Here is a 26210-nt window from a genome sequence, read left to right on the forward strand (position 1 = left end):
GCTGGCCACCAGGACCGCCAGGTCCTTCACTGCAGAGCTCCTTTCCAGCAGCTCAGCCCCGACCTGCACAGGTCTGTGCAGTTGTTCCTCCCCACCCCCCAGTGCAGGACCCTCCACTCATTCCATGTTGAGCCCCCTCAGGTTCCCTCCCCCCACCCAGCTCTCACCCATTAACGTGCAGTGGGTGGAGACGCAGCTCTGTGAGGTTAATTGTTATTTTGGAGCAGCGCTTTACTCATTAGGGCTGCCGCCATAATAAGGCTAATTAATTTCAGAACAAGCTGTCTCCAAACGCTCTGCATCGCTGTGCTGCAAGGTGACATGGGATGGGGCACAGGAACCCCCACCAACCCCACAGGACCCCCCCGTGGACCCCATGCAGCCACCATGGACACTACGAGGACCCCTCAAAAACCCCACAAGACCCTCTCAGAACCCCTTTAGGCTCCCTCCCAAGGGCCCCATGAGATCCCCTCAAGGACGCCATGCGATTCCCCCACAAGACCCTTGAGGAGCTTCTGAAACCCCCCCTAAGGACCCCGTAAGACCCCAATACAGGCTCCACAAGATCCCTCCATGGATCCCAAGAGACCCCCATAGACCCCACAAGGCCCTCATGAACCCCAGGAGAGCCCTTCAGGAACCCAAAGAGGCTGCATGAGACCCCCTAGGATCCTGTGTGAGCCCCACCTGGACCTCCAAAAACCCTACATGACCCTCATGGAGCCCTCCCCTCAGATCCTCCTCCCCCAAAGACCCCATGGGATCCTCCAAGACCCCTCTAAAGACACAAGACCCTCGAGGCTTTCCTGAATTCTCCCTACAGGGCGCCATGAGACCCCTATGGACCTCACAGGAGCTCTGTAGATCCTACAAAACCCCTCCATCAATCCCATGAAATCTTCTCATGGAGCCCACAGGACCCCACAGGACCCCACAAGACCCCACTTAAATTCCCTCAAGGACCCCATGAGACACCCTCCCCCTCCCCCCAGGCCATCCTATAGACCCCACAAGGTCCTGAAAACCTTTCTGAACCCCCCCTAAGAGACCCCTATGGGTCTCCCAGGACCTCTGTAGACCCCACAAGACCCCTTCACAGACCCCATGAAATCCCTCATGGACCCCACATGGAGTCCCAAGGACCCCACTTAGATTCCCCCCCAGATCCCTCTATAGACTCCTGAAGCCCTCCCTGAACCCCCCTGCCCCCCCCATGGGTCCCCTATGGATCTCACAGAACCTACAAGACCCCGACTGCCACACAGGACCCTACGAGACCCCCCAAACGCCCCCCCCACCACCCCCCAACCCCCCCACCAGGGACCCTTCAGTGGTGGCAGAACCACGGGGATGAGCTCCCAGATGGGGGCGGGGGGGGGAAAGAAAATGCCCTAATTTGGGTTAAATTCTGAATTCCAACCCAGAGGGGCGGATGTCTGCCCCCAGCCTGGTGGTCACATCGCCAACGTGACCAGCACTGCCAAGAATGACAATAATAATAATTAATAGTATAATAATGAAGTACTAATTTCAAGGGTTGTCTGGGAGTAATGAGGGTAGGGTGCAGTGCTGGGAAGGGCTGAGTTCGACCCAGAGTGAATTTCTGGGGCACGGAGCTGCGCGTGAGGAGAGCAGCCCCGACCCCACAGCACGGAGCTCTGAGCTCAATTTGGGGCTGGGGGGGGGGGCTTAAAGGGGGCACGGACAGAGGGGGAGAGGTACCCTATGGGGCAGAGGGATGGGGCAAGGGGGAATGGTTGATCTGTAAGGACCCTTCCATCCCAACCATCCCATAGCTCCGTCATCTGTAAGGACTCATCCATCCTAACCCATCCTGTGGCTCGGTGATCTGTAAGGACCCTTCCAACTCAAGCATCTCACGGTTTTGTGATCTTTAAGGACCTTTTCGCTCCAACCCATCCTATCATTCCACCTCTTTACAACCTTCAAGGACCCTCCCAACCCATTCTATGCTACTGTGACTTTTCGAGACCCTCCCAACCCAATTATTCCATGATTCTGTGATCTTTCAGGACCTTCCCAACCCATTCCATCTGATTTTGTCTATGCTATTCCAGACCTCCTCCCCCCATATTCCATTCTCTCTATGACCCTTCCAGGATCTCCCCTCTTATATTTTCTGTGACCCATCCAGAACTGCTCCTCCTATTCCCTCCATAACCCTTCCAGGACCTCCCCTGCCATTTTCTCTGTGCCCTTTTAGGACACCCTCACTCTATTCTCTCTTTGCCCTTCCAGGACCCCTCCACTCCCTATGACCCTTCCAGGATCCCCTCCCATTCCCTGTATGACACTTCCAGGACCACCCCTCTCTCATCCTCTCTCTGCCCTTCCAGGACCCTCCATCCCATTCCCTCTATGCCTTTCTGGGACACCCACCCCCCCCAGGCTCCATTCCCTCTGTGCCCTTCCAGGACCCCCCACTCCGTTCCCTCTCTGCCCTTCCAGGACCCTCCATCCCATTCCCTCTATGTCTTTCCAAGCCACCCCCCTCCCATTCTCTTTGCAACCTTCCAGGACATCCCCACACCCCATTTTCTCTGTGCTCTTCCAGGACCCCCCCCCCTTTCCACACTCTTTATGCCCTTCTGTACCACACCCCCACTGCCTTTATGCCCTTCCAGGATCCCCCCCCGCTCGCATTCTCTCTCTGCCCTTCCAGAAACAGCCCCCCAGCCCCCAATTCTCTCTGCATCTTTTCAGGACTCCCCCCCTCCTCTTTCTCTCTACGACCCTTACAGGAACATCCTCCTCCCTTTCTCTCTATGTCCTTCCAGGACCACCCCACCTAATACTTTCTACGATCCTTCCAGGACCCTCCTATTCCCTCTGCACCCTTCCACGGCCCCCCTCCCCCTCCCACTGCATCCCCTCTGTGCCCATCCAAGACACCCCCCCGTCCATTCCCTTTATATCTTCCAGGACCCTCCCACCCCATTCTATCACCCTTCCAGGACCTTCCCCTTCCCTCTGTGCCCTTCCACGACCCCCCTCCTCCCCCCAAACCACATCCCCTCTGTTCCCGGCCAAGATCCCCCCTCTCCATTCCCTCTATACCCTTCCAGGACCCTCCCCTCCCACCCCATTCTATCACCCTTCCAGGACCCTCCCCTTCCCTTTGCACCCTTCCACAAGACCCCTGCTCCATTCCCTCCGTGCCCATCCAAGACCCCCCCCGCTCCATACCTTCTATATCCTTCCAGGACCCCCTACTCCCCCACTCCATTCTATCACCCTTCCAGGACCCTCCGCACTCACGCCGGGTCCGTGCCTCCATGATGCTGCGCGTCCGCAGCCCCCCGAGCCCGGGCGCGGCCCAACGCAGCGTCCCCGCGGTCCCTATGGTTCCTGGGTTCCCCCTCACGGCTCCGGGGGTCGCGGGGTTCCGGCGGTCGCCGCCATCGGCGCTGGGGGGCGCGGGGTGGGGGAGGGGCTCCCGGTACGCGGGGTTCGCTCCGCTCCCGGCGCCGCTTCCGGGTCTTGGCCCCGCCCCTTCCCGAAGCCACGCCCCTTCCCGAAGCCACGCCCCTCGCGCGTGAAGGCGGCCGATTGGCGGATGCGCGCGGGTGCGGGGCGGGCCCCGCCCCCTCCAGGGTTGTCACGTGGTGTTGAGGGAGGAGTAGTCACGTGAGGAGCGCGGTCACGTGGTGGGGGCGCGCCTCAACCCTGAGGCTTTAGGGGGCTGTGGGGGAGGGGGGGAGCAGCTATGGGGCGCCCCACAACTATTGAGAGGGTCTATAGGGCAGCGCAGGGCTATGGGGAGAGCTATAGGGCACCCCACAACTATTGGGAGGGGTCTATAGGGCACCACAGGGCTATATGATTGGAGCTATAGGGCACCCCACAACTATTTAGAGGGGGCTATAGGGCACTGCAGGGTATGGGGAGAGCTATAGGGCACCTAACAGCTATTATGGGACCAGGGCACCCCACAACTACTGAGAGGGAACTGTAGGGCACCCTATGCTCTTATGGGAGGTATAGGGCACCCCACAATCATTGATAGGGGTCTATAGAGCACCACAGGGCTATGGGGAGAGCTATAGGGCACCCCACAACTATTGGGAGGAGCTATAGGGCACCCCACAACTATTTAGAGGGGGCTATAGGGCACTGCAGGGCTATGGGGAGAGCTATAGAGCACCCCAAGCTATTATGGGACCTAAAGGGCACCCCAAAACTACTGAGAGGGAACTATAGGGCACCCCACAACTATTGGGAGGGGTCTATAGGGCACTGCAGGGCTATGATTGGAGATATAGGGCACCCCCCCAACTATTTAGAGGGGGCTATAGGGCACTGCACGGTATGGGGGGAGCTATAGGGCACCCCACAACTACTGAGAGGGAACTGTAGGGCACCTGAGTCTGTTATGGGCACCCCACAACCATTGAGAGGGGTCTATAGGGTACCACAGGGCTATGGGGAGAGCTATAGGGCACCCCACAACTATTGGGAGGAGCTAGAGGGCATCCCACAACTATTTAGAGGGGGCTATAGGGCACTGCAGGGCTATGGGGAGAGCTACAGTGCACCCCAAGCTATTACGGGACCTATAGGGCACCGCACAACTACTGAGAGGGAACTATAGGGCACCCCATGCTCTTATGGGAGGTATAGGGCACCCCACAATCATTGATAGGGGTCTATAGGGCACCACAGGGCTATGATTGGAGATATAGGGTACCCCACAACTATTGAGGGAAGCTATAGGGCACCCTACAACTATGGAGAGGGGTCTTTAGGGCAGTGCAGGGCTATGGGGAGAGCTATAGGGCACCCCACAGCTATGGTTGGAGCTATAGGGCACCCCACAACTATTGGGGTGAGCTATAGGTCACCCTACAACAATTGAGAGGGGTCTACAGGGTACCACAGGGCTATGGGAAGAGCTATAGGGTGCTCCACAACTATTGGGAGGAGCTATAGGGCATCCCATAACTACTGGGGAGAGCTATAGGGCACCCCACAACTATTGGGAGGAGCTATAGGGCACTGCAGGGCTATTGGAGGGGAGCTGTGGGGCACCACCAAGCTATTATGGGACCTGTGGGACACTGCAAGGCACCCCAGGGCGACGGGGTTGGGAATCTATGGGGCACTCCAGTGCTATAAGGCACCTCAAGGCTTTGGGGAGAGCTATGAGGCACCCCAAAGCTCCTGGAGGGAGTTATGGGGCACTGTGGGGCACATCAGAGCTTTTGGGGGAGCTATGGGGCAGCCCTGGGCTATTATGGGGCCTATGAGGCAACGTAGGGCATTCCAGTCCTATAGGGAAAAAGGTTTGGAAAGAACTATAGGGCATAACAGAGCACCCCAGAGGGTTTTAGGGGGAAGCTATGGGGCACTGCAGGGCACCCCAGGGCTTTCAGGAGAGCTATGGGGCACCCCTGGGCTATTATGGGACCAATGGGGCGATGTAGGGCACTCCAGTGCTATAGGGGAGGTGCTTTGGAAAGAACTATAGGGCACTATAAGGCAGCACAGGGCCTCTGGGGGGAGCTGAAGGGCACCTCAGGGCTTTTAGGGGACCTATGGGGCACCCCTGGGCTATTATAGGACCTATGGGGCACTGTAGGGCACCCCTGGGCTATTATGGGACCTATGGGGCACTGTAGGGCACCCTTGGGCTATTATGGGATCTATGGGGCCTGTAGGGCACCCCAGAGGTTTTGAGGGGAGCTTTGGGGCACTGTAGGGCAGCCCAGGGCTTTTTGTGGGAGCTGTGGGGGGACTATGGGGCACTATAGGGCAGTGGGGGGCCCCTACACACTCACCCCCAGCTTCCCACAGCCGTGGGGCTGATGTGGGTCAGAGGGCCCCCAGGACAGGGAGCAGAGCTCAGTTTTGGACTCCAAACTTTTGTGTTTCTTTTTTTTGTATTCAAATTATATATTTCTATTGTTTGACTTTCCAGAAAGGACGCAGAGCTGCCCCACGTGGGCACCCCACACGTAGGGGATCCCCACCTGCAGGACCCCGACGTTCCCCATCCCAGGGCACAGTGGGCCCCACATCGACCCACAGGGTTTTGTCCATGGGGCGGCGCTCCCATCACCTCCAAAAAAGAGAAAGGTTCAGTTAAAAGCCAATGCTTTTGTGATCTTCAAGGACCTTTCCAAGCCAACCCCTTCCATGGCTCTACGATCTTCAAGGACCTTTCCAAGCCAACCCCTTCCATGGCTCTATGATCTTCAAGGACCTTTCCAAGCCAACCCCTTCCATGGCGCTGTGATCTTCAAGGACCTTACCAACCCAACCCCTTCCAGGGTGCTGTGATCTTTAAGGACCTTTCCAACCCAACTCCTTCCATGGTTCTATGATTTTTAAGGACACTTCTATCCCAACCCAACTCATCCCATGGTTCTATGATCTTTAAGGACCCTTCCAAGCTGCTCTGTGCTTCTAGGACCTTCCAGGACTCTTCCATCCAACTCATTCTATGGCTCTGTGACCTTTAAGGACTCTTCCAATGCAACTTATTCTATGGGTTCAATGATCTTTAAGGACCCTTCCATCTCAAACCATCCCATGGTTCTATGATCTTTAAGGAACCTGCCAACCCATTCTATGCTTCTATGATCTTTCAGGACCCTTCCAATCCAACCATTCCATGGCTCTATGACCTTCAAGGATTTTTCTAACCCAACAATTCCATGGCTCTGTGACCTTCAAGGACCCTTCCAACTCAACCTGTTCTATGGGTTCTATTTTTAAGGACCCTTCCAACCTTTCCATGGCTCAGTAACCTTTCAGGACACTTCCATCCTAACACTTTCATGGCTGTGTGACCTTTAAGGACCTTTCCAACCCAACCATCCCACGTCTCTATGATCTGTAAGGATCCTTCCAACCCAACCATCCCACCTCTCTATGATCTTCAAGGACCCTTCTAACCCAATCATCCCATGGCTCTATGACCTTCAAGGACCCTTTGAACTCAACCCAACCATCCCACAACTCTACGACCTTCAAGGACCCCTCCAACCCATTCCACACTTCCATACCCCCACGCCCCCTCCCACCTCTCTATGATCTTCAAGGACCCTTCCAACCCAACCATCCCATGGCTCTACGACCTTCAAGGACTCCTGCAATCCAACCCAACCCAACCCCCACGCCCCCTCCCAGCCCCACACCACCCCACAAGGACCCCCCTCTCACCGCGCCTCCTCCCGCTGCCGCCTCTCCTCCTCCTCCCGATCCCAGCTCCGCAGCCGCTCCTCCACCTCCGCAGGGATGTTCACCTCCAGGAGGTTCTCCATGCCCGGCTCCGGTTCGTCCCCGATCAGCACCTGCCCCACAGCAGCCAGGTGACACCGGGACCACCGCCCCACACCATTAACCCCCTCCCTTCCCCCAAACCCGTGGGGCTGCCCCGCAGCTCGGACCCACCTGGATGAGCTTCTCGCAGGCAGACAGCACCTCGGGGTCCTTCTCGCAGCGGTGCAGCTCGCGCAGCACCACGTAGGTGCCCTTCTCCCTCAGCAGGAGCCGGCCCGCTTTGGTGGCCGTGAGCTGCGGGGGGAGGGGGGCAGTGGTGTGGGTGGGGGGCTGCGGGGGGTGAGGGGCTGCGGTCCCCTCGGGGTGCTTGGGACAACCCTGCAGTGCTGGGATGTGGAGTGCGGGATGGGGGGACAATGGGGAGATCTGTGTGCACATATGGGGTCACAGAGCAGCGAGCGCTGGGGGGCAGGGGGCTCTGTCCATCCCGTGGCCCCCAGCCCCATGGCCCCACGGTCCCACAGCCCCCCATTCCATGGCCCTACGGCCTCCAGCCCCATGGCTCCACATCCCCACCTCCCTATAGCCCCCAGCCTCCTGCCCCCACCCCCGTGGCTCCCCAGCCCCATGTCCCCATGGTGTCACAGCCTCTGGCCCACAGCCCCTGGCCTCCAGCCCTATGGCCTCTCAGTCCTCCAGCCCCATGGCCCCCCATTCCCCCAGTTCCCAGCCCCACTGCCCCACAGCCTCCAGCCCCATGACCCCCCAGCCCCATGTCCCCACAGCCTCCAGCCCCATGACCCCCCAGCCCCATGTCCCCACTGCCCCACAGCATCCAGCCCCATGACCCCACAGCCCCCAACCTCCAGCCCCATGACCCCACTGCCCCACAGCCTCCAGCCCCATGACCCTCCAGCCCCATGACCCACAGCCTCCAGCCCCATGACTCCTCAAGCCCCACAGCCCCATGACCCCCCAGCCCCTGGCCTCCAGTCCCACAGACCCCAACCTCCAGCCCCATGGCCCCACTGCCCCCCAACCTCCAGCCCCATCACCCTCAGCCCCTGGCCTCCAGCCCCACAGACCCCAACCTCCAGCCCCATGACCCCCCAGCCTCCCACCCTCCAGCCCCATGACCCTCAGCCCCTGGCCTCTAGCCCCATGACCCCACAGTCCTCGGCCCCATGACCCCCCAGCCCCTGCTCTCCATTCCCATGGGCCCCATGGCCCCCAGCCACTAGACCTTCCCCACAGAAGCATCAGTGCAGTGAGCACGTTCCGGCTGTGACACCAGCTGCAGCACCCACCAGCAGCAGCGCCTCCAGCAGCATCCTGCGGATGTCGGGCTCTGGCTCACGCTCTTTGTCCTCGGGCAAATACTGCAGCTCCACGGGCAGCCCTGGGGGGGGGCACAGCCTCAGGGGGGGGGGCACGGCCCACGTCCCCCCCCCTCTGTGCTCAGACCCGCACTCACGTTCCATCTCGTCCTCGGGGAATTCCTCGGGGCCGGCGAGGGGCAGCAGCAGGGAGGGCAGCAAATCCACCGCGTCGCTCAGCAGCCACTCGTGGTGCTCTGTGGGGGGGGATGGGGTGAGATGTGGGGCACACGGCCCGCCCCCACCCCAAAAAAGGGGTGAAGGCTCAAGTCAGAAGGCACAAGTGGGGGTCAGGGGGTGGGGAGGTCAGTAAGGGGAAACAAAGCAGTGAGCAGCGCCCGGCAGTAAGCAGTGCTCTGTGGATACAACGCCAACCAGGGAGTGCAATGGCGGGGGGGGACAGGTCCTTAAAGATCAAAGAGCCACGGGATGGTTGGGTTGGGAGGGTCCTTGAAGGTCATAGAGCCGTGGGACGGTTGAGTTGGAAGGGTCCTTGAAGGTCATAGAGACATGGGATGGTTGGGTTGGAAGGGTCCTTACAGATCACACAACAGAATGATTGGGTTGGAAAGGTCCTTACAGGTCACACAACAGAATGATTGGGCTGGAAAGGTCCTTACAGGTCACACAACAGTTAGGTTAGAAAGGTCCTTACAGATCACAGAATGTTTGGGTTGGAAAGGTCCTAATAGATAATAGAGTCAAAGGATTGGTTGGGTTTGAAGCGTCCTTACAGATCACAGAACCACAGAATAGTTGGGTTGGAAAGGTCCTAACAGATCAAAGAGCCACAGAAAGGTTGGGTTGGAGTGTCCTTACAGATCAAAGAGCCACAGAATGATTGGCTTAGAAAGATCCTTACAGATCACAGAACTACAGAATGGTTGGCTTGCAAAGGTCCTTGCAGATCACAGAATGGTTGGGTTAGAAAGGTCCTTACAGATCACAGAACCACAGAGTGGTTGGGTTGGAAAGGTCCTTACAGATCACAGAACCACAGAACAGCTGGGTTGGAAAGGTCCTTACAGATCACAGAACAGCTGGGTTGGAAGGGTCCTTACAGATCACAGAATGGTTGGGTTGGAAAGCTCCTTACAGATCAAAGAACCACAGAATGGTTGGCTTAGAAAGGTCCTTACAGATCACAGAATGGTTGGGTTGGAAAGGTCCTTACAGATCACAGAACCACAGAGTGGTTGGGTTGGAAAGGTCCTTACAGATCACAGAACCACAGAGTGGTTGGGTTGGAAAGGTCCTTACAGATCACAGAACCACAGAGTGGTTGGGTTGGAAAGGTCCTTACAGATCACAGAACAGTTGGGTTGGAAAGGTTCTTACAGATCACAGAACAGTTGGGTTGGAAGGGTCCTTACAGATCACAGAACGGCTGGGTTGGGAGGGTCCCGACCCCAACCTCCCTCCTTTGGGCTCACGCTGTTGCCCCGTTCCCACGTCTCTGCCCCCACAGCCACTCTCCCACCCCCAGCTCCATTCAGGCGCTGACACCGATGCTCCCCGCTGCCCCCCAGCCCGAGCCCCTCCCCCCAACACCCCCCCCCCCCCCATCCACCTCCCTCCCACCCAACCCCGCCCCCTCACCGTGCTGGAAGCAGCAGTTCCGCAGCGCTCCCACCGCTCCCCTCCGCAGCACGGCGCTCTCCGCGTCCCCCACGAGCGGCAGCAGCCGGCGCACCGCGCACCTGCGCCAACGGCGGGGAGGGGACCCTCAGCGCCCCGCCGAGCCGCGCCGAGCCGCGCCGCGCCCCGCCCCCCACGCACCGGGGGCGCTCCAGCAGCGCTCGGCGGCCCTCGGGGAGCCCGCTGAGGTTACACAGCAGCGCCCCGAGCTCCGGGGGCGGCCGAGGTCCCTCCAGCGCCCGCAGCAGCGCCTCCGCGCCGGCCCCGCTCTCCCGTTCGAGGCCTCCGAACACCCGCCGCGCGGCGCCGCGCTCCCGGCTCAGGTTGGCCAACAGCCCGCAGGCCGGGCCGGCCGGCAGCAGGCGCAGCACGGCGGGCAGCGCGGCCAGCAGCGGCTCTCGGGCCTCGGGCTCGGCCGACACGTTCTGCAGGCAGCGCAGCGCGGCGCCGGGCGCGGGCCCGAGCTCGGGCCCCGAGGCCTCCGCCACCCCCAGCAGCGCCCGCAGAGCTTCGGGCCGCGCCGCCAGGAGCCGCCGCCCCTCGGGGTCGCCGGACAGCGCCAACGCCGCCTCCGCCGCGCCCGCCCGCACCGCCGCGCCCGCCGAGGGGCCCAGCAGAACCGCCAGCTCCTCCAGCGCCGCCTCCGCCGCCATCTTGCGCGGGCCCCAAATGGCCGGGCGTCGCTTAGCAACCGCGGGATGCTCCGCACCGAACAGCCGGTGAGCGGGGAGCGACGCGGAGACGGGCCAATCGGGTGAGGCGAACCGCCGGAAGGGGAGGGCCCGGCGGGGAAAGGGATGATGGGAAACGAGGCCCCGCGCCGCCCGGTGCAGCGCCCCCTGCAGGCCCGGAGGTGCACCGCCCACACCGCACAGCTCCCGACTCCCAATTAACGCTCCGTTTACCTCATTAACGCGGCGGAACTCCATTCCCAGCACAGCGACTCCTCACAATTAGCGCCGTTGCCTCATTACCTCCTAATTAACGCCCCCCTTCAATCCATCCCATGTCTCTATGACCTTTAAGGACCCTGCCAACCCAGCCATCTCATGGCTCTATGATCTTCAAGGACCTTTGCAACCCAACCATTCCATGGCTCCATGACCTTTTAGGACCCTTCCAACCCCCCTCCCATGGTTCTATGATCTTTAAGGACCCTTCCAACCCAACCATCCCACATCTCCATGACCTTTTAGGACCCTTCCAATCCCTCTTTCCCAGGGATCTATGATCTTTAAGGACCCTTTCAACCCATCCCATGTCTCTATGACCTTTAAGGACCCTGCCAACCCAGCCATCCCATGGTTCTATGCCCTTTAAGGAATCTGCCAGCCCAACCATTCCATGGTTCCATGACCTTTTAGGACCCTCCCAACCCCCCCTTCCAGGAATCTATGATCTACAAGGACCCTTCCAACCCAACCATCCCATGTCTCCATGATCTTTTAGGACCCTCCCAACCCCCCCTTCCAGGAATCTATGATCTTCAAGGACCCTTCCAACCCAACCATCCCATGTCTCCATGATCTTTTAGGACCCTTCCAACCCCCCTTTCCAGGGAACTATGATCTTCAAGGACCCTTTCAACCCATCCTATGGCTTTTTGATCTTTAAGGACCCTTCCAACCCAACCATCTCATGTCTCTATGCCCTTCAAGGACCCTTCCAACTCTCCCTCCCACAGCTTTGCAACTGAGGATACGTGGCACCTGGTGACAGCTGCCAGTAGTGACCACAGCCCCCAGCATCTCACGGGGCCCACCCCCCTGTCCTATCGGGCCACGAATCACCAGCGTCCCCCCATAATAGCGGTGAGGACCTGGGGAGGACCGGGACCCCCCAGAAACCCCCATATCTCCATTCCCACAGCCACGGTGAGCTGTTCCCCCCCACCTCCCCCCAGGGAGCCCCGAGGGCAGGGTGGTGAATCACAGAAACCCTTTATTGGTGTAAGGATACATTGCTATGCTGTGAAGTCACTCGTCCCTGACGGGTGGGACGGGGCGGGCGGCCACGGCGGAGCGACGGCGGTGGGATGGACCGGGTCCTTCACCCACAGCGGGGGGGGATCCATGCGCCCCCACCCTCAGCTCCCCCTTCCCACTCCTCCTTCTTTCCCAGCCTGAGCGAAGGGGGGAGGTCGGGCAGCGTGAGGAGCAGAAGCCGAAGGCAAATCCTCCCCTGGGGCAGCAGTGGGGCTGAGACGAGACCCACCCCTCTGCAGGACGGCCCCACGTCAGCACAGCACAGCTCGGATTTGGGGGGCAGACCCCCACAGTCAGAGGGGGAGGGGGTTTGTGGGATGGGATGCCCCAAAATAGAGCGGGGCCCTGGGTGGGCTCCCAGCTTCGGGGCAGCTCGGGGTTGTGCGCGCTCAGCTGAGCCCTGCCTTGAGCAGGAGCTGTGAGGCGGAGGGAGAACGTGGGGAGATGCTCCCACTGTGTGCCCCCAAGTACAAAAATCAACACCCCGAGACCCCCCCCAGCCCCGCCCTGCCGCTGCCCAAAGTCAATGCGTGGTTCAGAAACCAAACAGCAAACCCCCTCCCCCCTCCCACCCCCCCAACATCCCCCCAAGAGGCGCGGGGCGATGCAGAACCTCCCGGCGAGGACTGAAAAACCAGAAAATGAACCCAAAAGGGAGAAGAGAACGGCGATGGGAGGGTAAGAGCAAAGCAAACCTCTTTGAAACGAATGGACTCTTCCTCGGAAAGGACAGAACACGGAGCTCTTCGGGAGGGGTCGGGCAGCCCCCGGCCCCACTGCTGCTGCTGGGGACAGACAGACGGATGGATGGACGGATGGAGGAAAAGTGCTTGAGGGAAGTCCAGCCCGGCCTGGAGCCACGAGGAGTTTGCAGGTCAGTGCAGCCAATGAGATCAGCAATAAAGTGCAGCAAAGCTTCTCGGAGCTCGGCACGGCGCGGCTGTCCATCACAGCCCCCCAAAGGGGATGGAGAGGGGATCCATCACAGCCCCCCAAAGGGGATGGAGAGGGGATCCATCACAGCCCCTAAAAGGGGATGGAGAGGGGATCCATCACAGCCCCCCAAAGGGGATGGAGAGGGGATCCATCACAGCCCCCCAAAGGGGATGGAGAGGGGATCCATCACAGCCCCCCAAAGGGGATGGAGAGGGGATCCATCACAGCCCCCAAAGGGGATGGAGAGGGGATCCATCACAGCCCCCCAAAGGGGATGGAGAGGGGATCCATCACAGCCCCCAAAGGGGATGGAGAGGGGATCCATCACAGCCCCAAAAAGGGGATGGAGAGGGGATCCATCACAGCCCCAAAAAGGGGATGGAGAGGGGATCCATCACGGCCCCACCAGAGGGGATGGAGAAGGAATCCATCACAGCCCCAAAAAGGGTTGGAGAGGGGATGCACTTTGGGGGGGAACGGCAGCCATTCTCAGTTCGCTGTGCTCCGAGGTGCTGGGGGCACTCCAGTGTGTGTGTGTGTGTGTGTGTGTGTGTGTGTGTGTGTATGTTTGTGTGTATATGTCTGTGTGTGTACAGCAGAAGCAGCTCTGGGATCACATGCAGATCACCTGCAACCTGTGGGTGGGAAGGGGAGGTCAGCATGGAGCGCTGTGCTGGGCTGCCCTGCAGCATGGAGCAGACGCTGCACACACACTGCACACACGCTGCACACACTGCACACACGCTGCACACACTGCACACACACTGCACACACGCTGCACACACGCTGCACACACTGCACACACACTGCACACACACTGCACACACACTGCACACACGCTGCACACACACTGCACACACGCTGCACACACTGCACACACGCTGCACACACTGCACACACACTGCACACACGCTGCACACACGCTGCACACGCTGCACACACTGCACACACACTGCACACACACTGCACACACGCTGCACACACACTGCACACACTGCACACACACTGCACACACGCTGCACACACGCTGCACACGCTGCACACACTGCACACACACTGCACACACGCTGCACACACGCTGCACACACGCTGCACACACACTGCACACACGCTGCACACACGCTGCACACGCTGCACACACACTGCACACACGCTGCACACACACTGCACACACTGCACACACGCTGCACACACACTGCACACACACTGCACACACACTGCACACACTGCACACGCTGCACGCACGCTGCACACACACTGCACACACTGCACACGCTGCACACACACTGCACACACGCTGCACACACTGCACACACACTGCACACACGCTGCACACACGCTGCACACGCTGCACACACTGCACACACACTGCACACACACTGCACACACGCTGCACACACACTGCACACACTGCACACACACTGCACACACGCTGCACACACGCTGCACACGCTGCACACACTGCACACACACTGCACACACGCTGCACACACGCTGCACACACGCTGCACACACACTGCACACACGCTGCACACACGCTGCACACGCTGCACACACACTGCACACACGCTGCACACACACTGCACACACTGCACACACGCTGCACACACACTGCACACACACTGCACACACACTGCACACACTGCACACGCTGCACGCACGCTGCACACACACTGCACACACTGCACACGCTGCACACACACTGCACACACGCTGCACACACTGCACACACACTGCACACACGCTGCACACACACTGCACACACTGCACACACACTGCACACACGCTGCACACACACTGCACACACTGCACACACGCTGCACACACACTGCACACACACTGCACACACACTGCACACACTGCACACGCTGCACGCACGCTGCACACACACTGCACACACTGCACACGCTGCACACACGCTGCACACACACTGCACACACACTGCACACACGCTGCACACACGCTGCACACACCTGTCCTCCTCGATGCTGCCGCTCTCGGGGTCGTTGGGGTCTCTGCTCTCCTCCGTGTCCTCCTCCCCGAGGTCCATGTCCAGCTCGTTGCTCGCCTCGGGCCGGGTGTAAGCATACCCACTGCAGGAAAAGGATGAGAGCGTGTGGTTGGCACCACTTCAGGTCCTGGCTGAGCGCCGTCTGCTCTGGGCTTTGGGGTCCCATCCAAAACAGCCAATCAATGGATCTGATCTGTAAGGACCCTTCCAACCCAATCCAATAATGCCACAGTTCTATGGTTTGTAAGGACGCTTCTGACCCAACCCTTCCATGGCTCAAAGATCTTTAAGGATCTATACAACCCAACCCTTCCATGGCTCTATGAATTTCAAGGACCCTACCAACCCAACCCAACCATCCCACAGTTCTGTGACCTTTAAGGACCCTTCCAGCCCAACCAAACTCTTCCATGGCTCTATAATCACAGAACCACAGAATGGCCAGGGTTGGAAGGGACCTCAAGGATGATGAATCTCCAACCCCCCTGCCACACACAGGGCCACCAACCATCCCACCTAATGCCAGCCCAGGCTGCCCAGGGCCCCATCCAACCTGGCCTTGAACACCTCCAGGGATGGACAGGGCATCCACAGCCTCTCTGGGCAGCCTGTTCCAGTACCTCACCGCTCTCTCTGTAAAGAATTTCCCCCTGACATCCAACCTCAGTCTCCCTTCCCTCAGCTTAAAACCATTTCCCCTTGTCCTGCTGTCACTCACCCTTTCCAAGAGTTGATTCCCCTCCTGTCTGTAGGCTCCCTTTAGGTACTGAAAGGCTGCAATGATTCACCCCGCAGCCTTCTTTTCTCCAGGCTGAACAAGCCCAGCTCTTTCAGCCTGTCCTCATAGGGGAGGTGCTCCAGTCCCCTGATCATCTTCTTGGCCCTCCTCTGGATCCAACCCAACCATTCTGCAGCTCAACCATCTTTAAGGACCTGCCCAACCCAACCTTCCATGGCTCTATGACCTTCAAGGATCCGTCTGTGGCTGTGCAATCTTTAAGGACCCTTCCAACCCAGCCATCCCATGGCTCTGTGACCCTCCAGGACCCTTCCAACCAAGCCACTCCATGGCTCTACGATCCATAAGCGCCTCTCCAACCCAGCCCACGCCACGGCTCTGTGACATGGCGTGCACAGCAAGCCGTTCAGGTGCCATCGCCGTGGGCTGACCTGATGGAGCGGCAGGTGAAGAAGACGATCCTCTTCAGCCTCTTGTTGTAGAAGAAGTAGTTGAAGGACCAGAGGCTGCCGTCCTCTCCAAAGGGGTCTGAATCCAGGTCTGGGTTGTAGCTGCAACACCAAGAAACGGCGGTGAGGAACACTGCGCTGAACCCTGCTCCCAACCCCAGCCCGGCCCCACTCATAGAACCACAGACTCATTCAGGTTGGAAGAGACCTCTGAGATCCACCACTTCAATCCCAACCTACCCCAACGTGACCTTAAATACAACCATGGAGTCATAGGGTTGAAAGAGATCTTGAGGACCAACCCGTCCAACCCCAACCCACCCTCATCATAACTAAATAAAACCATAGAGACATTAAGGTTGGAAAAGATCTCTGAGATCCACCAGTTCAACCCAGCCCATCATACCATGACCCTAAATAGAACCACAGAGTCATTAAGGTTGGAAGAGACCGCCAAGGTCATTTAGTCCAACCCCAACCACCCGCATAACGACCCTAAACAGAGCCACAGAGACATTAAGATTGGAAAACACCTCCAAGATCCACCACTCCAACCTCAGCCCACCACACCATGACCCTAAATAGACCCACACAGTCATCAAGGTTGGAAGAGATCTCTGAGATCCACCAGTCCAACCCAGCCCATCATAACAGACCCTAAATAAAATCACAGAAGCATTAAGGTTGGAGAAGACCTCCAAGCTTCCCCAGTCCAACCCCACCCCACCACGATTATAGATGGAACCATGGAGTCATGAGGGTTGAAAGAGACCTTAAGGATCCACTGGTCCAACCCCAACCCACCCAACCATGACCCAAAAAGAACCACACAGTGGAAGAGACCTCCAAGATCCACCAGTTCAACCCCACCCCACCATGACCCTAAATGGAATCTTGGAACCATTAAGGTTAGAGAAGACCTCCAAGCCTCCCCAGTCCAACCCCACCCCCCCATGCCCACTGGCCATGTCCCCAAGTGCCACATCCCCACAGTTCCTGCAGGGACACCTGCAGGGATGATGACTCCACCACCTCCCCTTGCAGCCCATGCTGGTGTCTGACTGCTCATTTTGAGAAAAAATTGTTCCTAATGTCCAGCCTGGCAGTGCTGGGACATTACCTCTCGTCCTTTCTCTGCACGTTTTGAAAACAGAAAGCAGAAAACTGGGGCCGCCCCTCTTCACTCGCAGAGCCAACAGCGGAGCCCCTGCTCTGCTCCAGCCCTTATGCAGGGGTGGGCACACCAAAATTTCCAGTTTTACTGAAAAATCACAGATCTGCAGGCCGCAGGGTGTCCCATTACCTATAGATGTCGCACTCAGAAAGGCAGATCTCCTCATCCACGGCGTCCCACAGGTGTGGCTTCAGGGCGTTGAAATCCTCGCGGACCGCAGAGAAGAGACTGCAGTTGACAGCATTGATCACCTGCAAAGGGAGTGGGGTTGTGAGAGGGATGGGGGGGTCTTTGGGCTGTGAGAGGGATGGGGGTGGGGGTCCCGGCGTCCCCACCGCCTCTGTGACACCCAGAGGAGACACTGTAGGCAAACAGGAACCTCGATGCAGGGAATTCCCAAATCCCAGAGTTGTAGGGGCTGGAAGGGATCACCAGACATCCCCCAGTCCAAGCTCCCCAGAGCAAGTTCCATCACTGCAATGCATCCCAGGGTGCCACCACTGGCCTTCTTGGCCACGAGGGCACATGGCTCGTGGTCAACCTGTTGGCCATCATTGGCCATGTGGGCACACCTCTGCCTCATCGCCAGTCTTCTGGCCACTGCTGGCCTCCTTGGTTGTGAGGGCAGACTGCTGGCTTGTGGTCAACCTGTTGGCCACCACTGGCCACAGGGACACGCTGTGGGCTCATGGTCAACCTGTTGGCCACCACTGGCCTCCCTGGTCACGAGGGCAGACTGCTGGCTCATGGACAACCTGTCGGTCACTGTTGGTCATGAGGGCACATCACTAGCTCATGGTCAATCTTTTCGCTCCCATCACAGCACAGGGACTCTACTGGCTCATAGCCAACTTGTTGGCCACTATTGGCCAAGAGGGCACGCTGCTGGCTCGTGGTTTACCTGTTGGCTTCCCTGGCCACAAAGACACACTGCTGACTCATGCTCAACCTGTTGGCCACCGTCAAGTACAACAACATTCTACTGGCTCGTGGTCAACCTGTTGGCCACCACTGGCCTCCTTGGCCATGAGGGCAGACTGCTGGCTCATGGACAACCTGTTGGTCACTGTTGGTCGTGAGGACACACCGTTGGCTCACGGTCAACCTGCTGGCCACCGCTGGCCACGAGGACACACCGTTGGCTCACGGTCAACCTGCTGGCCACCACTGGTCTTGTAGCCATGGAGGCTCCCCGCTGACTCACCCTGCGGCTCCACAGAACTGGGCGTCCCCTCCCCACCCACCCCTGGGCCCCACGCACCCAGTTGAGGCTGGGCTCCCGGCTGAACTCGTGGCTCTTGGCGGCGCTGAAGTCGTAGTCGGGCCGGAAAGACTCGTTGAGCGTCGCGATCAGGTAGAAGAGCGTCTTGCGGCTGCACTTGTCGCTCAGCGGCCCCTCGTCGTCACCGCTCTGACTCTTGCTGAGCCTTGGAACAAGCAAAGTCAGAGGCGCCCAGCCCGTGCACCAGGGGCTCTGACCAACCCCACCCAGCCCCCAGCCCGGAGATGTCCGAGCACCGCCGGTCCCGTACCTGCTGGGGCTGATCCCCGTGGTCTGAGGGGGTGACAGGGCCTCCAGGACGTGGGGTTGGCCCTCCTGGCAGAACTGCTTGAACATGTGCTTGTCGTCGCCGGCCATCTTGCAGGAGTAGCTCTCGATCCTGCGGAGAAACCACAGCGTGGTGTGAAACACGTGGGATTGGCAGAGCCAGGATCGACCCCAGAGCTCTCACGTGTGGCTCGGGAATGCAGAAGCCCAAAGGAGCCCTTGGGTGAAGCCTAAAAGCTGCTCCCCCCACTGCCCAGCTCCAACGTGGGAATGAGAGCTGGGCACGGGGTCCCACAAGGGCTCAGTGCTGCTGATCTCAGCTTCTGCTGATCCCCGCGGGGCAGAATGACCGATTCCCCACCCTGGCCAGGTGTCACAATCACTGTTGAACAAAACTCCCAGCAAAGTTCTTCCAGACGCCTGAGCTGCTCCATCACCTGCAGATCCCTCCAGCCCTCCCGTGAGATGGGAAAGCCAACATCTGCAGCTCCCACCCACCCCTGCTCCACGTCCTCTGCATCAGGGGAAGAGGAGAGGAAACACCATGGGGTGTTCATACAGAGCAACGATGGAACGAGGGGGAAGGGACCTTTAAGATCAGTGTGGAATCACAGAATGGTTTGGAAAGAGCACGGCCCCACAGAGCTGCCTGGGGATGTGGTGGTGTTGTGGTGGGGTGACAGGTGCCAGCAGTGTTGGCAGAGCTGTGTAGGGCTGGAGGAGGAGGCAAGGGAAAGAGAAACCAGCTGCTAGCCAATGTGAAAGGCACCAAATATGGTAAACCAGCAGTACCACGGCATGGCAGAGGAAGGAACAGAGAGCCAAGGCACAGAGGTGTTACCAGAGGGGAAACTGAAACAGAGAGAGGAAGGAGAAAGCCTGGGCACGGAACAGCAGCTGGCTCCAATTATCAAACCACAGAATAGTTGTGTTGGAAGGGTCCTTAAAGATCATAAACCCATGGGATGGTTGGGTTGGAAGGGTCCTTAACGATCACAGAGCCCGTCATGTAGTGGTTGAGTCGGGAAGGTCCTTAAAGACCAAAGAGCCGTGGCATCGTTGGGTTGAGAGGGTCCCTGAAGATCACAGAGCCATGACACGGTTGGGTTGGGAAGGTCCTTAAAGATAATAGAGCCACGGGATGGACCTTACAGACCACAGAACCATGGAAGGGTTGGCTTGGAAAGGTTCTCATCGTAGAGAGCCTTTTTGTACAGCTGCTCTCCTCATGTTACCAGCTCCGTTTGGGCACTGAAGGCTGCAGTGAGGTTTCCCAGTGCCTCCCCAGGCTGAACCCCCCCAGCTCTCGGCCTGGCCCCATAGAGCCCCCTCCCCTCTGCAGAAGCAGCCCGGGGTGCAGCTGGTTCTGCAGCCCACCCAGTGCCGGCATCACTCACCTCCCAATGATGTGGGCATCCCCCGTCTCCACCGTCAGTTGGGAGTTTATTGCTTCGAAACTTGAGTTTTCCAACAGCTTCATTGTCTCCGTGCTGGGCTCAAAGCGATTCCCTGTGCGGCAGCGGCAGCAAGGCGTGTGTCCTGCGGGAAGGGAGCGTCTCAGCCAGGGAGAGGGGACCCCAAAGCTTTGGCACGAGTGCTGGCAGCAGGCAGCACAGAACTGAGAAGCGAAACGAGCAGGAAAAATGGGAGCTGGGGGCATGATGGGCACCTGCTTTGCTCTTTGTGCTGCTACAGACCTCAACCGTGCCAGGGTTGAGCAGCCACAGAAACGGAATCCCAGATCTGTAGGGTTGAAGGGGATCTCTGGAGCTCCCCCAGCCCCACCTGCCCCCTCCTCCCACCCCCCACCCTCCAGACACCCATCAGCGCTGCTCAGACCCCTCCCAGCCTTCTCTCCCCCAGCGCACAGCCCCGGGGCTCTCAGCCTGTCCCCACCAGGAGGGGCTCCAGGTCCCCCCCATCTCCGCACCCCCCGCTGGGCTCTCCCAGCAGCTCCCAGTCTGCCCTGAACTGGGAGCCCAGCACCGGGCGCAGTGCTCCAGCAGCGCCCTGCAGGGCAGAGCAGAGGGGAGCAGCACCTCCCTGCCCTGCTGGCTGCACTCTGGCAATGCACCACAGGGTTCCATTGGCCCTCTTGGCCACCAGGGCTCACTGCTGGCTCATGGTCAACCGTTGGCCAACTGTTGGCCAACCACTGATGAACCATGGTCAACTGCTGGTGAACCACTGGCCAATCACTGGCCAACTGCTGGGTAATTGCTGGCCAACCAGGCCCCTCTCTCGCCCTGCTGGCTGAGCTCTGGGCAAGGAACCCCAGGGTCCTGTGAGCCTTCTTGGCCACCAGGGCTCATTGCTTTGGCCTTGTGGTGAAATGTTGGCCAACTGTTGGCCAATCTCAGGTGAACCACAGTCAACTGTTGGTCAATTGCTGATCAACTTTTAGCAAGCTGCTAGTCAGCTGTTGATGAACCGCTGGTCAACCACTGGCCACCTGCTGGGTGGCCAACCAGACCCCTTTCCTGCCCAGCTGGCTGTGCTATGGGCAATGCATCCCAGGGTTCCGTTGGCCAACTTGGCCACCCTGGTCAACCACTGGCAAAGTGCTAGCTAACAAGAATTCTTCCCCCACCCTGCTGGCCGCTCTCTTTGCAGCACAGCTCAGGGTACCATCAGTCTTCTTGGCTATGAGGGCACACTGCTGGCTCGTGGTCAACCACTAGCCAAACGCTGGTCAACCATTGGCCAACCAGGACCCCCTCAGGTCCTTCTCCACAGAGCTCCTTCCCAGCAGCTCAGCCCCAGCCTGTACTGCTGTGTGCAGTTACTCCTCCCTGGAGGAACAACCAGCAGCGAGCTGCCCCGTTCCCCTCCCCACAGCTGCAGGTCACTGGCCAACAGCAAGAGCCAGCGGGGTGTTCTTGCTCAGTGCTGCCCGTGGTGGACATTTTGAATGGCTCCCCGGTCCTCAAAGCTCATTAAAACCCGAGTGTTTGGCTGCCGACCCCAAGGCTCAGTCAGTTTCCTCCCACAGGTCTGTGCCTGATTCCTCAAAGTTCTGTGTGGGAAAGGATTGGGCACTGCGGGGAGCACGGGGGAAGGGGAGGAGAGACCCCGTGGAGGTGGGGAGCTGTGTGCCAACCCACAAAACGGGGGGTCAAAGTGGAGCATGGGATGGGTAGGTTGGGAATGTCCTTAAAGGTCACACAGCCACGGGATGGTGGGGTTGGAAGGGTCCTTAAGGGTCATAAAGCCATGGGATGGTAGGGTTGGAAGGGTCCTACAAGGTCATAGAAATATGGATTGGTTGGGGTGGAAGAGTCCTTGAAGTTCAAAGAACCATGGAATGGTTGTGTTGGGTTGGAAGGGTCCTTACAGATCACAAAACTATGTAAAGCTTGAGGTGGAAGGGTCCCTGCAGATCAAAGAACCGTGGAAGGTTAGGTTGGAAGGGTCCTTACAGATCATAAAGCTATGGAATGCTTGGGTTGGAAGAGTCCTTTAAGATCATAGAGCCATGGGATGACTGAGTTGAAAGGTTCCATAAAGACTGCAAAGCCATGGAATGGTTGAGTTGGAAGGGTCCTTACAGATTGTAGAACTATAGGATGGCTGGGTTGGAAGGCTCCTTAAAGACCATAAAGCCAGGAAATGTTTGGGTTGGAAGAGTCCTTACAGATCACAAAACCATGGGATGGTTGGTTTGAAAGGGTCCTTAAAGACCATAGAGCTGTGGGATGGCTGGGTAGGAAGGCTCCTTACAGATCCTACAGCCATGGGATGGCTGGGTTGGAAGGGTCCTTAAAGATCCTACAGTCATGGGATGGTTGGGTTGGAAAGGTCCTTACAGATCATTGAGCCATGGGATGGTTGGGTTGGAAGGGTCCTTACAGATCACAGAGCCATGGGATGGTTGGGTTGGAAAGGTCTTTAAAGATCAGAGAACCACAGAATGGTTGGCTTGGGTAGAAAGAGACCCCAAAGCTCCTCAGTCTGTGTGCTGGGTTCCCCCCCCACCACCTTAGGCTGCCCACAGCCCCATCCACGGCCTGGGGCACCTCCAGAGATGGGGCACCCCGAGCTGTCCCACATCCCTGACAAAACCCCCCACCATGTTTCCTTCAGCCTCGTACCACTGAGCTGCCACCCCAACCCCCTGTATCCCACCCCAAACCCCTCCCCACATCTCTTTCAGCCTCCCACTCCCCCCCCCCAGCAGCTCAGCACACAGCACAGCCCCACAGGCAGCAGGAAACCACTGCATTTCCGCACAGCACCACAGCTCCCAACACACCCAAAGCTTCAGCTCTGGGATTTCCTTGCAGCAGAGGCACTGAGTGCTGTGCAGCACTGCGGGTCTGCACGAATCCCTCTTTGGTTTTGGCTCAAAGGTTGCTTCCTGAGGCATTCCTTGTGATAAGGCTCTGACTTATCTAGGAGATGAGGGGTGGGTGCTGCTGTGGGGCAGTCAGCATCACTGTGTGGACAGTTTTACACCTGAAAGCATTTCTTTGCAGCTGTTTGCCTTTGGAACAGAGTGCTCAGGACTGTTTCCTGGCAGAAGACCTGGCCTGTGACAAATAACTCACTATGGGAGGCTGGGGGATGATAGCACTGCATGCTGTGAAGGTACAGGTTGAAGCCCCCCTGCTCCCTCTTATCTGCTGGCAAGGCCCAGAAGGTGGGAACAAAAGGAGTTCCTGCTGAGATCCCAAAGCCAGAAGCTGCCACTCCAAAAGGAGCTGACTGCACCACCTGGGACCTGTGAGTCAGGTCGTGCTGCCATTGGAAAGGAGTCAAAGTCGTCGCCAACCGAACAACCACCCCTGACGACCCATCTCTACTGAAGGTCAACGTCTGAGCTACCAACCATGGTGGATCCAGGTGGTGAATCTCCCTCTCTCTTGCTTTCTACAAAGACTCCTTGCTTTTATTTCCTATCTCTTTTCTATCGCCCTCCCTTCTCCTCCTTCCCCCTCCCCTCCTTTCCCCTTCCCTTCCCCTTCTCCTCCATTTCCCTTTCCTTTCCTTTTCCTTCCCTTCCCCTTCTCTCCTTTCCCTCCCTTCCCCTCTCTTCCCTCCTCTCCCCCTTCTCCTCTCCTTTCCCTCCCCCTTTCCTTCCCTTTTCCTTCCCTTCCCCTTCCCCTCTCCTCCTTCCTCCCCTCCTTCTCCTTCCCTTTCCCTTCATCTTCCCTTTCCCTTTCCTCCCCTTTCCCCTTCCCCTCCTCTTTTCTCCTTTCCGTTTCCCTGTCCCTTCTCCTTCCCTTCCCGTTCCCCTTCCCCTTCCCTTCCCCATCTCCCTAAGCAGTGAGGATTTGCAATAAACTGCTCAGACCAGCATTTGACCCGTTGTGTCTTAATGTCACCGTGGGGTCTGCATGCATTAAAAGAACCTCCTCTCCCTCCTACAGATTGGAGCAGAGCAGGGCTGTGCCTTTATTTACGGCTGTAGGAGCGGTGCCAGACAGCGCAGCCTCTGGGGGAGGAGGCAGAGAACAGCCCGACCCAGCGCAGGGCTAATTATAAGCTGGGCTAATTATAAATTGTGCTTAATGGAAAGCAGAGGCAGAGTTTTGGGTGCCGGAGCTGCGGGGCACAGATGGGAGGTTTGTAAACACAGGGGAGCGGATGCCAGCAAAGGGCTGAGCAGCCAAAACAATTAATCACACGGAAATTAATAACCTGCAGCCCTGATCCTCGGCCAGGAGAACCGATTGAGCAACAGCCATTGCTTGAGGTTGGCAAAGGGCTCCCGACGGCCAGGAGCTCAGCGCCAGCGCCTGCATGGAGCCCGGGGGCGGCTGGAGGAGCACGGAGCTGGGGCTGCCCGGCTCTGCTCCACCTCTCCAGCACGGAGTGTGTGGGCCCAGGGCTGTGGGACCAGTATGGGACCGGTATGGGTCCGGTATGGGACTGGTATGGGACTGGTATGGGTCTGGTATGGGTCCGGTATGGACCCAGTACGGGTCTGCTATGGGACCGGTATGGGTCTGGTATGGGTCTGGTATGGGTCTGGTATGGGACCGGTATGGGACCGGTATGGGTCCGGTATGGGTCTGGTATGGGTCTGGTATGGGACTGGTATGGGCCCAATATGGGACCGGTATGGGTCTGGTATGGGTCCAGTATGGACCCAGTACGGGTCTGCTATGGGACCAGTACGGGACTGGTATGGGATCAGTATGGGCTTGGCATGGGTCCAGTATGGGACTGGTATGGGTCTGGTTGAGTCCAGTATGGGTCTCGTATGGGTCCAATATGGGTCTGGTATGGGACCAGTATGGGTCCAGTATGGGTCTGCTATGGGTCCAGTATGGGACCGCTATGGGCCTGGTATAGGTCCGGTATGGGCTTGGCATGGGTCTGGTATGGGTCCCGTATGGGCCCTGTATGGGACCAGCATGAGTCCTTTACGGGCCTGCTATGGGCCCGGCACGGCGCGGGCACTCAGAACTGCGGGCCCGCCCCGCGTTCGGCCCGGCCCACAGCAGCTGCGCACCGGGTCCAGCCGCAGGCCCGGATCGGGGCCTACACGCTGCCGACCCCCTCAGGAGCCTCCTCCGAGCCGGGCCGCGCTGCCAGGACCCGGCCTGAGCGCGCCCCCGGTTCCGCTCGGGGTTCCCCGACGGCGTCCGGTTCGGTTCCGGGCGCTGAGGCTGACGGGGCCCGGGCTGCACCGCGCGCAGGCCGAGCGCCCGCTCCCCGCGGACTGCATTTCCCAGCGCGCCCTGCGGCGGCGCGCCGCGCTCAGCAGGGCGGAAGGGGCGCAAAGCACGCCGGGAGATGTAGTCCGCAATGGGAGGGGGGGGCGTCGCGCGATGGCGGAAGCCCTCCGAGCGGACTCACCGGCGTCTCCCGGTCCCGGTGCGGCCTTCTGGCGGCGGTGCTCCTTCAGGCTCGGGGCGTGCGTAAGGGGCAGCGTCTCCGGGAAAAGCTCGAGGAGGGCGAGTGGGCTTCGGCCGCCGTCCGCCGTCTCACCCCGGCCCGCCGGGCCTCCGCCCACCCCGACATGGCCGCGGAGTGCTCGGGACGCAGCGAGCGGCTGAGGGAGATCTGAGGGATCCCCGAGCGGCGGCGGAGCGAGCGGCGACCGAGCGTTTCCTCAAGCGGCGGCGGACGACAACAAGCGGCCAGGCCCCACCCGTCC

The 26210-nt window shown here is 59.0% G+C and overlaps 3 protein-coding genes across 6 annotated transcripts in view; all 3 read right to left on the minus strand.

The window, feature by feature from the left end:
- MROH1 (maestro heat like repeat family member 1) overlaps nt 1–3511 on the minus strand; it is a 52066-nt gene extending 48555 nt beyond the window's left edge. Inside the window, exon 1 of one of the 2 annotated variants that reach the window (XM_090138243.1) lies at nt 3283–3511. In XM_090138243.1, coding sequence (XP_089994369.1) covers nt 3283–3301 — 19 coding nt within the window. In that variant the 5' untranslated portion in view covers nt 3302–3511. The remainder of the gene's footprint in view (nt 1–3282) is intronic. The other variant, XM_090138242.1, reaches the window with a different exon arrangement.
- Nucleotides 3512–5719: 2208 nt separating this feature from the next.
- HGH1 (HGH1 cochaperone) lies at nt 5720–11364 on the minus strand. 2 transcript variants are annotated; one of them, XM_090138244.1, is made up of 7 exons: nt 10404–11360; nt 10224–10324; nt 8723–8821; nt 8556–8647; nt 7420–7542; nt 7189–7319; nt 5720–6082 (listed from the first exon to the last, which is right to left on the minus strand). In XM_090138244.1, the coding sequence occupies exons 1-7, from the start codon at nt 11189–11191 to the stop codon at nt 6079–6081; spliced, it is 1338 nt and encodes a 445-aa protein (XP_089994370.1). In that variant the 5' UTR covers nt 11192–11360; the 3' UTR covers nt 5720–6078. The 2 variants fall into 2 exon arrangements, with proteins under 2 accessions (XP_089994370.1, XP_031465326.2); XM_031609466.2 differs by lacking the exon at nt 5720–6082 and having other exon boundaries at nt 7185–7319; nt 10404–11364.
- Nucleotides 11365–12186: 822 nt separating this feature from the next.
- MAF1 (MAF1 negative regulator of RNA polymerase III) lies at nt 12187–26208 on the minus strand. Of its 2 annotated transcripts, XM_031609467.2 has the most exons (8): nt 25910–26203; nt 20503–20644; nt 19089–19217; nt 18818–18983; nt 17686–17807; nt 16365–16484; nt 15157–15276; nt 12187–13818 (listed from the first exon to the last, which is right to left on the minus strand). In XM_031609467.2, the coding sequence occupies exons 2-8, from the start codon at nt 20583–20585 to the stop codon at nt 13797–13799; spliced, it is 762 nt and encodes a 253-aa protein (XP_031465327.2). In that variant the 5' UTR covers nt 20586–20644; nt 25910–26203; the 3' UTR covers nt 12187–13796. The 2 variants fall into 2 exon arrangements, with proteins under 2 accessions (XP_031465327.2, XP_089994372.1); XM_090138246.1 differs by having other exon boundaries at nt 18818–19217; nt 25910–26208.
- Between the last annotated feature and the right edge of the window lie 2 nt (nt 26209–26210).

The sequence above is a fragment of the Phasianus colchicus genome, chromosome 3, assembly GCF_987193195.1.
Source record: "Phasianus colchicus chromosome 3, bPhaCol1.hap1.1, whole genome shotgun sequence".
Taxonomy (NCBI): domain Eukaryota; kingdom Metazoa; phylum Chordata; class Aves; order Galliformes; family Phasianidae; genus Phasianus; species Phasianus colchicus.

What these genes read in the sequence shown, in the direction of transcription:
- MAF1 (XM_090138246.1), bottom strand. Translation starts at nt 20,585, where the DNA reads ATGAAGCTGTTGGAAAACTCAAGTTTCGAAGCAATAAACTCCCAACTG. An exon ending in GATGCCCACATCATTGGGAG is followed by an intron (nt 19,218 to 20,502) that starts GTGAGTGATGCC and finishes GTTTCTCCGCAG; the next exon opens with GATCGAGAGCTACTCCTGCA. An exon ending in GGGAGCCCAGCCTCAACTGG is followed by an intron (nt 17,808 to 18,817) that starts GTGCGTGGGGCC and finishes CTCCCTTTGCAG; the next exon opens with GTGATCAATGCTGTCAACTG.
- HGH1 (XM_090138244.1), bottom strand. Translation starts at nt 11,191, where the DNA reads ATGGAGTTCCGCCGCGTTAATGAGGTAAACGGAGCGTTAATTGGGAGT. An exon ending in TGCTGGAGGCGCTGCTGCTG is followed by an intron (nt 7,543 to 8,555) that starts GTGGGTGCTGCA and finishes CTCCCCCCGCAG; the next exon opens with CTCACGGCCACCAAAGCGGG. An exon ending in CCTGCGAGAAGCTCATCCAG is followed by an intron (nt 7,320 to 7,419) that starts GTGGGTCCGAGC and finishes GCTGTGGGGCAG; the next exon opens with GTGCTGATCGGGGACGAACC.